Here is a 12875-nt window from a genome sequence, read left to right on the forward strand (position 1 = left end):
CAATAAAGTTTTAAAAATTGGTCTTCCATACTGTCTCGCTTTGGATGCCAAGTCATATATTTTTTATGTGCTTGTTTTTTTGCTTTGCGTCCTTACAGCAATGCGAAGCAAACAGGGCTGAAACGAAACCATTTTTCTTTTACAGGTGTTTCTTTTTTGGTTTGTTTCTGTTTCGGTGAAGGACTGTTTTGTCCCCAGTGCTCTTTTTCCACTAAGCCTGATCTCCTGTATTAAAATATTTTGAAACATCTAATTTAAGCGCTCGCTTTAGCCCATGACTGAGCATGCAAAATTACAAAGCACATGTTCTGAAAACATTTAAAGTTTCAAAAACTTAAAATTTTAAAATTTTAATCAAATTTTTACTGTAGATGAAATTGGTCAATTCTTTGCAAAATTATTTCAGTTCAACATCGTTATGGGGGTTTTTGAGCATCTACTGCCTTTTGAAGATCAGCCTACACCTGTTTAATTGGATGTAAGTCCAATGTAAGTCCAGACTTTGACTAGGTCATTCCAAAACCTTGTTTTGTGTCAGTCACTCGCAGGTGAACTCGCTGGTGTGCTTTAAAACATTGTCCTTATGCGCAGACTAACTTTAAAACTTAGCAATTTTGGGGATATATTTGTGAATTCATAAATAAAGTGCTTGGCAACAAGCTCATTCAATCAGTTTGTGTGATCTTAAAGAGAAACACACAAATCATAGATCAAGTCTAAGAGTTTTAGACCAAAACAAGTCTGTCCATTTTTTGTGATCAACAGAATTAACAGTCATTCAGTTTACAAGTAGCCTTAAAGCTGGTAGAGTCTCATGCAAACAAAAGAGTCAGAATTCATTGAGTGGTTCAGTCATGCACTGCGAAAACACAACATAATGAAAATGACTATTAGCATAAAACGCTTATTTCTCTCTGTACTTTTCTTGAACGCAGTCCCCGTCAGTAAGCCGTATCTGTTGCTAAGCGATGTGTCTCCGGTGGAAGGCTCCACAATGTGGATGCGATGCAACCTGGAAAACGGGACCGAGCCAATCCAGTACGTATGGCAGCACGAAACCCGCAGTGGCAACATCACGGTGGTGGCGCAGGGAAGCAGCAACCTCATCAACATGACGGACATCAACAGAAACCACACTGGCTGGTACCGCTGTGTGGCCACCAATGCCGTCAACAGTGAGAGCTCTAACCGCTTATGGCTGGACACCATCTGTGAGTGTTAAAAAGTTTCTTTCATCATGTTTTATAAACTTTTTAAAAGTGTTAGTGTATTTGCAAATTCACGATGAGTGTTTTTGACTTCGAAAAGAATACATACCCATTTATTTTCTGTTTTCAGAAATGAAAATAAAAAAAAGGCTTTTTTTATTAATCTTTTTGTTCTGACAAATAATCAATAAGTAGAGTCCACAAGTGTATAATTTCGTGTTAGTATAAGTCCAGTTCTCCTCTGAAGGTCTTAGTTCAAGAACAAAAACATTGTGTGAAGAGAAAGATGACACTGGCAAAACAACAACAACAAAAAAATAAAGTAGCTACAATAATATCTCACAAAAATATCCCAAGCATTAATCACGACACAGATCACAGTTTACCTTCTAAATTCATGTGTTTATCTTATTACTTTGTCTTGTGTTTGTTATAAAACCTCAAATTTTGTTTAGTAAATTTGACCCTATTTTTTTACTGAAGTGTTTTGATTTGGTGATGCTGATTGGCTGCTTTTCATCCAATTGAATGCAACATAGAGTAGTAAAAGCTTTACTCCTTATAATACCATCACATGTCTTCCCACCCCAAACTGACAAATGGTATCAGTGCTTGGACCATCTGGGCCTTTCATTTCTTACAGGCTCCCATGTTGTTTCTCTGTAGATGGTCCAGACATCCCCCGGATAGACGTGACTCCGTACAGTATAACAGAGCGGGGTTACTCAGCGTTGGAGAGAGAGACTGTTTCACTGATGTGTCAAGCACCGTCCAATCCAGCCAGTCAGTACGTCTGGTTCTACAACAACTCCCAGGTCTACAGTGGGCCGCAGTACACCATCACCAAGATCCTTCGCATGCACACAGGAGACTACGCCTGTTTGGCCCAGAACACATACCTGAACACCCGCTCCAAAAAAACCATCAGCCTGACTGTCTACTGTGAGTGTGACCTCTGACCTCTGGCCCTGATATTACCGCTCTTGCTCTTCTATCCACCCTACGTTCTTCAGTTCCAGAGTGCTTTCTCTGTCTTGGTACAATAAGATGCAGAACTATAGATGGGGTCTTTCCTCTTTTGCCACATCAAGCTTTGTTTTTTTTGCTGTCTTTCTTTATTCTTAAATAATTCAGCATTTCATTTTCACTCATTCAGACATCAGATCAAACTCACACACCAACATAAACACACAAACAAGAGAAAGGAAGTATTGCACATCTGTTCAGGAGTTGGACCTTCGGAGAGTTCGAAGGCACTTTGGCAGGTACCCTTTGTTGCAAGTCCAGGTTGATCATAGAAGTGGTTACGTATGACTCATTCTACTCTTTAGTCACGTGAAAAGATTCAAACCCAGCATGTTGAAGAATGTATTCTCCACTTTACCGCCACTTCGAACGTCACTGCGTGGCCACTGTATGATCTATCCTTGCAGACCCTCCTGATGGTTCCCCCTCCTGCTCTGTGGAGGCGGCTCTGAATCACACTGCTCTGAAGCTGCTCTGCGTCTGGGCCGGGGGATTCCCCTCCCCGTCCTTGGACTGGGCCGGAGATCTGGTGCAGGCAGGAAAAACCCAGGTGAACGCAGAACAACAAACTAATCTACAAAGTGGCACCGCCGTCATTCTGCCCTCTGAGAGCATGACCCCTAACAGCTTGTTTAGATGTGTGGGTTCCCATCCTGCTCTGAAACAAACTACAGAGTGCAGCACGCGTACATGTGAGTACACACAGGTCACAGCAGACGATGAAAAAAAAAAGTGTTTTGGTGTTGTTATTCCATATTTTATTTCCATGTTACTCCTCCTTACAGACATTCCTCCTGCAGAACCGGTGTGTTTTGCCTACGTCACAAACGCTCAGCAATACCTGATGCTGTCCTGCTCCTGGGATGGAGGGGCCCCAAAGGCCCTAGTGTGGTGGGAAGGACCAGGGGGCCAAAGCAAAGGAGGACAAGAAAACTCCAACATCCTGGTCCTCCGTTATGGGATGGCCCGAAGTGGGATACCGTACACCTGCTACGCTAAACACCCACTTCTGGTGGAAGCAAAGAGTTGTAGGCTCACACTGGGTCAGTCCTAACGATCACTGTACCAAACAGTAAACAGCAGAAGGAACTGCACAAAAAATTACTTACTATAGCCTATTTCATTTTTAGAGGCCCCGGTGTTGTTGACGCAGCGCAGAGTCATCTCTGTGTACGAGGGAAGTGACGTTCAGCTCACCTGCAATCTGAGAGCCAATTACCTTCCAGCCAATGAAATCACCTGGTTCAACAATCAGGGCGTGGATGTCCGAGACACGTCGAAGTACATGCTGCTGCGAACGTCTGCCTGGGCCAACCTGACTGTGAGAGAAACCGACGAGATGCAGGACAGCGGAGAGTACAGATGCTCCACTTCAAACGCAGTGGGAGGCGCTGAGATCAACGTCACTCTGGTGGTCAAGAGTAGGAATCAGATTTAATTTTTCTTTCTAAGCCCTTAGAAGAAGTAAGGAGAAGTAACTTTTCATATTAGGATTCAATAAAGTTTAAATTCTTATTGACATTTTTTAGCTGTTAAAAGTCAGAAAGTAAAATATATACATTATACATTAGTTTATATCTTTTTGTTTTGGTTTTGTCAGGATACCCCATGCCACCCAATGCAACCCTGATCAGAGCGACGTACAACAGCCGACAGCGTAATGAGGTGGAGCTGGAGTGGCAGGTCGACGGTACGGAGGAGACTGGAGGATGGACTGGTTTCCACCTGGAGCACCAGTGGGTGTCTGAGCGACCAAACAAGAGAGGGAGCAGCAATATTTCACAGCTGCAGATGGAGGAGAGGATTTCCTCCCAAGACTGGTACCGTACCGTCATCCAGGATCCAGGCAGCAGGAGTCACACAGTTCGAGGCCTGACTCCGACCGTTACCTACCAGTTCCGCATAACACCCGTCAACCACCGCACCATCGGACACCCGTCTCCAACAAAAACTCCAGGTACAGTAAGTGAACTCTTAAAAAACAACAATACCAGCAAGATTTAAAAACAGTAGGAAAAAGCAAATCAAGTAGACCAATATGTGTTGAACAGGACCAGATGATATTTTAAATCTCTTCAGCCATCAGTTTTTTTTGTGATTGCTGCTGATTACTGTGTTGAAGGTCTAATTTTGTTTTGTCTTTTTATCCTCTTAGGTGAAAGACACACACAACAAAAACACAAGTGCACACATTGACACACACCTGACACTGGCACATTCACCCAACTTCTCTCTGTTTCCATTTCCTTCCTCTCTAAACTTTCTAAAAACTGACCCCATTTAGATTCTTCTTATAAAACACTTGATTTGTCAAAATAAGTAGATTATACATGTTGTAGAAATTTTACTGGGCTAACTAGAGGATTTAGACTGGAGTAAGATTTACATTCCCCAGTTTCGCAATAGTTTGCAGCACAAACTGGTTTAGAACCACTTCAAATTCTTACACAATGTATTTGTCAGGATGAACTATTTTCTTTTTTTTTTTTTTTTTTTTCATTTCAGAGGTGTACTATTTTGCAATCTGTAACTGTGGTCTCTTGCAGCGGAACCACGCAACAGCATGTACCCTGCTGTGATCGGAGCAGCGATAGGCGGGATGCTCTTCGCAGCCATTCTCACAGTCCTGCTGCTCATGTACATAATCCGCAACCGCAACAACAATCCCAGTGAGTCCTAGAAAGGGGAATCACAATGTTGAAAATGCAGCATGTGATAATAAAGTCACCTAAACTGTTTTATGGCTTAATGTTGTATTTTTGTCCCCCCCAGGACTGCATGACATGCTGTTTGGCATGTGAGTATCTGGGTATTGATGTTTGTTAATCCTTATGAAGCTCATTTCCCAAATAAATAATCCATGTCTTTTTCTTGTTTGTTTATTTCTAGGCAGCACAGCCAGTCAAGAGAGAACATTAATTTTCCAGAGGATGAAATGGTCAGAGGGTCAGATGGAGGGATAGAGGACATCGGGGGATTATCAACTGCAGGCAAGTCAAGCTTGCCTCAAAAACCGTTTCTTCTATTTTCATTATTAATATAACATTTTGCAATTTTAAGAATCAACAGTTTATTTAAAAGCCTTTCCACCTACACTGTTTCACACAATTGGGAATTGGCAGCCTCTAACCTTTAAACTAAAACCATTCTGGAAAAATCAGATGTTTTGATATTGTATATCTAATCAACATTTTCAACCCAACAGCTTGAAAAAATGCTTGAAAAAATACATCTTTACAGCAAGATATATTAGCTTCTTTTATGTCTTGTCTATAATTTCTTGATATTGATTTAAAAAAAATAATGATTTCATTGGCAGGTTATTTGCCTTACAAAATGGGAAAAAAAAATCTTATAAGTGAAATAATTTCCCAATGGAACTAGCACTTAACTTAAAATCAAAATTAAGAAACTGTTTACTTAAGAGAAGCTCATATATCTTACTGAGAAGATGGAAGTTGGTTTAAATTCAAATTTACAAAAAACATTTGCACTAGAACCTTGACCAAAAATACCTGGTAAGATTTTGGGTTTTTGCAGTGAAGATTAACAGTTCAGTTCATCCATCCATTTTCTAATCACCCTTTGTCCCTAATGGGGTCGGGAGGGTTGCTGGTTTCTATCTCCAGCTACATTCCAGGTGAGAGGCGGGTTCACCCTGGACAGGTCACCAGTCTGTCGCAGGGCAACACAGAAACATACAGGACACACAACCATTCACACACACACTCACACCTAGGGAGAATTTAGAGAAACCAATTAACCTGACAGTCATGTTTTTGGACTGGGAGAAACCAGAGAGAACCCACCATGCACAATGCATCCATGCAGAAAGACCCCAGCCGAAGAATCGAACCCAGCTACCTTCCAGGTGAAGGCAATAGCTCTACTGTACAGCCCTCAGTTCAGTTCATTTCCATAGAAAATCAAAATAGAGTCTGACCTGGACTACACACACATTTTGCTCCTCCTGCTATGTTCAAACTAGAAGACATATATATATATATATATATATATATATATATATATATATATATATAGTGGAGAATGACATCCAGACAGACAAAATGGTGAGGCGAACCAACCAGACATAGTCGTGGTGGATAAACAACAGAGAAAGCCGTTGTGGTGGATGTGGCAATACCAAGTGACTGCAACATCAGGAAAAGGAGCATGAGAAACTAGAGAAATACCAGGGCCTAAGGGAGGAACTGGAGGGCCTGGAAGGTGAAGACCACAGTGGTGCCAGTCACCCTGCAAACTGGAAGACATATATATATATATATATATATATATATCAGACATCTCAGTATATATATATATATATATATATATATATAGATATAGATATATATATATATATATATATATATATATATATATATATATATATATATATATAGATATATACACTAAATATTGCTTTACATCATAACTTTTATGATGTAAAGCACTTTGAACTGTCTTTTTGCTAAAATGGGGCACACAAATAATCCTGACTGATCAATTGAAGCTGCTACCCCCACGACCCGACCCCGGATAAGCAGAAGATGGATGGATGGATGGATGGATGGATGGATGGATGGAACTTTGAGTGCATATTTCCCTGTCGTTTACTGGATGTTGACCCTTGATGTTGACCTCTTTCAGGCCCAGCCGTTTCTATACCCAGGGCATCCTCGCCCCTCACCGCCTCACCCAGGAGTCCCACCCCCACCAGTCAAGCCCCTCCCTCTGGAGACGACGAGCCAGTGAGCGTCACGATCACAGTCAAGGCTGCAGAATCCTAGAATAAATAAACCAATGGTAGTTTACACTGGAGCTCTTGCTGTAGATAGCGTCATGCACATCGATTTGTCCGATTTATCTTACAAAACATTTTGATGTTGGTTTTAAAAGGTCAGGCGCTGCAAAAATGAGCTAGACGGTCAATTTGCTATGTATAATATGTACATGTTAAGTGTTTTTTTTTTTTTTAGCTTTTCGCCTTACCAGGCGTCCGTCTTCATTACACATTAACCTCAAATTCTTTCAGATTTGCATTCAGGATAGTAACACGCGTTTGTGTATCAATTAAAACATACGATTTTTTTCATTATCACAGATCATTTAGCAAACAAGATATTTATTAATTTATTCAGCTTTGAACATTAACATAGGAAAAACAACCAGAACACTTCCGTCTTTATGAAAGGCAAATTGTGGAAAACTATGTGATCTATAAAGTTTTGATCTTTCAAGAGTATAAAAAACAAAACAAGTGTTAACAACAGGAACATGTAAATATATACAGTTTGTCTCTAAAGTCCATGTCAGCGTGTGTTTGTCTCTGTTTATTATGTGATGGGGAGTAAAATCTTCTGGGTGCAGACCACATCTCCGAGCTTCTGCTTTATCTTCACAAAGAGTCGCTTGAACTCCAATCCGTCACCCTGAAAAGGCAAAGTCATTTCAGCGTTTCAGAGCAACGCAAACCAGAACTCCCAAAAAGCATCTGATGTATTCTCTTAAGCGATTAAGCGATATTAATTGCTTTGCACGTTCAAGGTTTTAGAAGAATTCAACCTGAATGCTCTTTCGCATGGAAAACCACATTCGGGCATCAATCTGAAACGCAACCGCTTACCTTAGACAGCCTGAAATCCAGCAACACTCGCTGATTCATCTCCAGTAAAAGGACCTTGAAGATTAGCTTGTTGTTACGTTTGTCCAGAGTGCTAACAGTAACCTGAGGAGAAGGGAGAATTTTATGAGGATAAAAACACGGCAGCTACAGTTAGAGGAGGCAGTCCTTAATTGCCATCCGCTTAAAGAAAGAGAAAAGAAAAAGTGTTTACCTGTTGGGTGCAGGTGAGTTTGAAGACGAGTGCCATGCCGTCACAGACGTCTTTCAGGGCAGATAAGGAGGCGTCGGCGTTCACGTTGGTAAAGAAGCGAGTCATTCTTCGGACTAATCTTTGCCACAGCGACTATTTACAGGAAGAAACACATCAACTTCACCAACAAAGTATCAAAGAAATGTGAATTTTGTTCATTTTTAACACATTTGCAGTATTTTCTGAATGCGCCGTACCTGACTGGCTCCCGGCGTGGCCAGCAGCTGACTGCCCAGCAACATGTGCTCAGGTTTGGTCGGCTGGGAGAAGCTGACCTGCCCTTCGGTCGGGCCGATCAACAACATGGCTTCCCACCCACCTGGAGCAAAGTCAGGCTGAGAGCTGGAAAACTGCATCCTGTCATCACTACACACACGGAAAGATCATAAATAAATAGCATTTCGGCCAAATCTGTATGAAAACATCACTTTGTTCCAAGGCTTGGACCTGTTTGTCCGGGATTTAAGCTCCAACTCCGTTCGAAGAACTTTGTTGGACCCTGATCTCTGACAACCTACAGGACAAAAGACAGAAATCAGCCCTGTGAATATTAACCCATTAAGATACATGATTAAAATAACATCTGAAAATAACTAAAACCCTTTTCTTCTTTCAAAAGAGTAAATAAAACCAAATTGAGAAGTTAAACTTGCTCTAATTGCATAATAATTTGGGTTCATCTTTATGTCTATTAACTCAAAATACAACACAAGGAATTATTAGCTCTTTATGAAAAAATGATGCTGATCTAATGCTACATGAAGCCTGAAAGGTAAAAGTTTGAATCAGGCTTGCCTTGAGTAAACCAGCGATCCTTCTGTATGTCTGCGATAACGATTCTTGCATCAGGACAGGGCTGCAGCAATTTGGACAGCAAACCTTTACAAAGGACATTACAGAAAAATACAAGAATTTAAACTGCAGATTTGAAAACATTTTTGAATACAAAATATTTGATGAGTAAAATCTTTATATTTTAGACTAACTTATACAAGCTTTACTTCAAAAAATCAGAAAATGCAGACTCAACCAAACCTGGAACTGGTTGTTGTTTTGTAAATGAAGATTCTGTGAAGCAGTTTATGCTCTGGTTTGGCTTTATTTTGTTTTTAAAAATTGTGTTTGTGCCTATTCAAGTATGAACCAGAACCTGAGGCTGCATTTATCTACAGGTCTGAAACCAAACTGATCGATGAGTTGGGCAAAAAGTCAAATTGTGATGTAAATAAACAGACATAATTTAAAAAAATTAAAAAAATAAAACATACTTTATATTTCAGATATTTGAAATTTTACATTTTAATGTATGGAATGGGGAATATATCCTACAAACTCTTATTTGTTGACAGTTATTCAAATTTAAAATTAACAAGCTTTTTAAGATTGCATAATTGAGAAAATTGCATAATTTAGAAATACAGTACTTTCTGCAATTACTTATTAAAAAAAGTATTTTTTAAAATTTTATTAATGAAGGGATGATGACTATATAAGTGATTTCCACCTGTATCTTTACAGAATATGAATTAATAAAGCCAAGTTCATTTTAGTAGGAAAAACACTGCAATCCATGTCAGATGCTGTGTATTTTTGTTTTCTCCAGAATATAGTTGTAAGTCTGAGTCTTACTAAGTGGCATCGGCTGGATTTTCTTCCAGGGAGGAAGGTAAGTCTTCTTCTGGAGCCAGTCTGAGTATTCCTGGCAGCTCTCGGTGGGCTGATCCCAGGGCAGTTCTGATAAACAAAAACAAACATGTCGACCAAAGGTTTCTGTACCTCAGCAGCAAGTCACAGGAAATCCTCCAGATCATTTGTGACACGGATACTCAGCAGAAAAAGAAAAGAAAAATCCAGATAATTTTCATCTCATCACTTTTGCTTCACATTAAAAAAGTGACAAACCCTGATTAATAAAGCTGACGACTTTATTTGTATTTGTTTATTTATTTCAAACATATTTTTTAAAAAAAAAACAAGAGAACAAGCAATCAGTAGGACAGAGAAAAACATGTGAATACATAAAGAGCAAAATAAGTTGTTTACTTCATCTTTTCTGTTTGAAAAGGAGTAGGAAGAAGTGAAGGGAACACTTATTTAATCCTATCCCTTATCCCAATTTAATGGAATATATTACTTACTGACTCAATAATTATTAAAAATGTGTAATTGAATCCATGCTACATTGTTCATGTGCCTGTTTAATATATCATATTACATAATATAATATGCCCATAATAAATTATATTACATAGATAGGATAGCTATAAGCTAATTCTCATGAGACAAGAAAATGTACGGATAATACTAATAGTAGTAATGACAATCGTAAATGACAATCTCACATAGAGCTACGGTTCACTGTACAATGCGAGTAGAACACCTCTCTATATATTTATTTTTAATCAAACAATTGATTTAGTCACTTTCCAAGGTGTCTAAATGTATCTGGTTATGGTGACTGTGGGCAAAATGCAAAACTCGAGGAATCAATAATTTCCCAAAAACTGAAAGTTCCTACAGTCCAAATGCACCGTTTGTGTCTCACCTCCTGCCAGCATGGCACTCAGAACGATCCCACAGGCCCAGACATCTGCAGGCTGAGCTTTGTACTCCTGCTGGCTGAGAAGCTCAGGAGCAACGTAGGGGAGCGTTCCACAGAGTCGATTCAGAAGGCGCTCCCGCCCTTTGAAACGAAACATGGTGGCCAGACCGAAATCTGTCAGCTTCACGTTGTCTAAGAGGAAAGAAAACACCTCATGATACATGAATACATTAAACATGAACTCCCGTTTCTCCACATTTTATTTCCTCACCTTTGTCATCCAGCAAAATATTCTCTGGCTTTATATCTCGGTGGGTGATGCCAAGGTTGTGAAGGTACTCCTGTGAAAACAAAGCAAGAACAAAAAACTTTAAAACAAGTTTTAAATGCAAACCTTTACAGTCGGAATTTACTCACCACAGCGGCTATTAGCTGCTTGAAAAACCTATGGGCATCTTTCTCTGGCATCCCCACGTCAGGCTCTAGAACAACAGAAGGAACCCCAAAAAGGCTTAAACATAGCACATACAAAATTATATGCAAGATGAACTTGTATTTTTTGGGGGATTTTATGTGATAAAACAACACAACAAAGTGCAAATATATGAAGTAAAAGGTAAAGTCAGACGATATGTTGTTGCAGCACACATTTATCTGTAGAATCCATATAAAATATATTAAGGTTTATGGATGAAATGTGATGAATGTGGAAATTTTCAAGAGCTCTTAGCACTTTCACAAAGGGTTGTAGATGCAAATTTATACTGAGAATAAACGTCACAAAAACATTCTGCAACAACTTGTCCGTTACCAATGCGGTCGAACAGTTCTCCTCCGGTGCAGTACTCCAGAAAAAGATAAACAGTCTGTCCTTCCTTTCGATGACCAAAGAACCTGACGATGCTGGGGTGGGTGAGTATCTAACAGAGGATAAGTGTTAAAATGTGGAGCTTGTGAGGCTTAAAGTGCAAAATAAGCAGCCTACCTTATGGATGCAGACCTCCTTTTTGACATTGTCTGCACACTCCTTAGCCTGAGAAGTGTCAATCACCTTCACTGCCACTGCCTCTTCAGTCTGTCTGTTCACCAGTAACCTCACTCTGACACAATCAGTAAAACAAAAATAGTGGTTGAATTATGGGGCACGTGACAACGTTTTAAATAAATGAAAATAAGTTGTGTGGAAAAGCAAAATTGTGGATCATGCATAAATGTATTGCGGTTTTTACTGATATGCAAACATCTATATTTCAGAGAGTACAAAATTTAACACACGATTTGCATTTTCGAGTGGACAAATATGCCCAATCTACTGTTTTTGACGACTATGTAAAGAGTAACAATATCGATAACAAGTCATTCTTACTCTCCATAAGCTCCTTCTCCCAGAGTCTGAACGACGTCCCAGTCCTGCACAAAAGGGATCGCCATGCTGCGATGCAAACAGAAACACGTTTTTACAACACATATCAAACAAGGACTCCGTAACTCATTAACAACTGTGCATTTGAAACACGTCATTCCTAAAGTCTAGACATGCTAGGAAGGACGCGAGATGTTAAATGTCACCATTCATTTAAAGAAAAAAGTTATTTAAATATCTGTATATTTCATCGCACCTGAACAGCCTGCAGCTGCAGTTTTCGCATAAGGCGGTTCGCGAAAGACTAAAATAACCTTGTCATGTGTCAGCGGTGGAAACTTTAGAAAATCCTGACGAAAAATTGGCGCCTTGTTGTTTAACTGGACGCAACTTCCGCAAAGCTTCGTCATTTCCGCTAGAACAACGTTGGTCTGTGCGCTGTTGCCCTCTCTCGCAATAAAATAAAATAAAATAAAATAAAATAAAATAAAATAAAATAAAATAAAATAAAATAAAATAAAATAAAATAAAATAAAATAAAATAAAATAAAACAAAACAAAACAAAACAAAACAAAACAAAACAAAACAAAACAAAACAAAACAAAACAAAATAAAATAAAATGTTTATGAAGGGAACATTAACTAAATTGCACGAATTAATCGAATTAATATAATTAATCATCCTTCTCATTAATATTTGGTTAGAATGAAAAACAAACAACAACGCAAGTAATGGTGATAGTTTTTTAAAAGCCGAATTAAACCATCTCATAAGTCGGGTTGCATGGGGTCTAGAGATTACCCCACAAGATGGCGCTGGAGAAAATCATACAAGTCAAGAAGAAAATATTGAGAAAAA

At 39.2% G+C, this 12875-nt stretch overlaps 2 protein-coding genes across 4 annotated transcripts; one reads left to right on the forward strand and one right to left on the reverse strand.

Moving 5' to 3' along the window:
* The first annotated feature begins 971 nt into the window (after positions 1 to 971).
* Positions 972 to 7244, forward strand: LOC122844414 (V-set and immunoglobulin domain-containing protein 10-like 2). 2 transcript variants are annotated; one of them, XM_044139808.1, is made up of 10 exons: positions 972 to 1211; positions 1875 to 2150; positions 2642 to 2926; positions 3020 to 3277; positions 3365 to 3655; positions 3835 to 4191; positions 4781 to 4903; positions 5007 to 5031; positions 5124 to 5224; positions 6885 to 7244. In XM_044139808.1, exons 1-10 carry the CDS (start codon positions 995 to 997, stop codon positions 7022 to 7024), a joined length of 2073 nt encoding a protein of 690 aa, XP_043995743.1. In that variant the 5' UTR covers positions 972 to 994; the 3' UTR covers positions 7025 to 7244. The 2 variants fall into 2 exon arrangements, 1 of the variants encoding a protein (XP_043995743.1); XR_006372881.1 differs by lacking the exon at positions 6885 to 7244 and having other exon boundaries at positions 3835 to 4196; positions 5124 to 5208.
* Positions 7245 to 7339: 95 nt separating this feature from the next.
* Positions 7340 to 12444, reverse strand: chek1 (checkpoint kinase 1). Of its 2 annotated transcripts, none has more exons than XM_044139809.1 (14): positions 12330 to 12444; positions 12019 to 12084; positions 11638 to 11752; positions 11464 to 11572; positions 11070 to 11134; positions 10924 to 10993; positions 10656 to 10844; positions 9740 to 9844; positions 8906 to 8989; positions 8558 to 8624; positions 8308 to 8476; positions 8072 to 8203; positions 7861 to 7962; positions 7340 to 7666 (listed from the first exon to the last, which is right to left on the reverse strand). In XM_044139809.1, exons 1-14 carry the CDS (start codon positions 12335 to 12337, stop codon positions 7571 to 7573), a joined length of 1377 nt encoding a protein of 458 aa, XP_043995744.1. In that variant the 5' UTR covers positions 12338 to 12444; the 3' UTR covers positions 7340 to 7570. The 2 variants fall into 2 exon arrangements, with proteins under 2 accessions (XP_043995744.1, XP_043995745.1); XM_044139810.1 differs by having other exon boundaries at positions 12272 to 12438.
* Between the last annotated feature and the right edge of the window lie 431 nt (positions 12445 to 12875).

Source organism: Gambusia affinis, linkage group LG15, assembly GCF_019740435.1.
Source record: "Gambusia affinis linkage group LG15, SWU_Gaff_1.0, whole genome shotgun sequence".
Lineage (NCBI taxonomy): Eukaryota > Metazoa > Chordata > Actinopteri > Cyprinodontiformes > Poeciliidae > Gambusia > Gambusia affinis.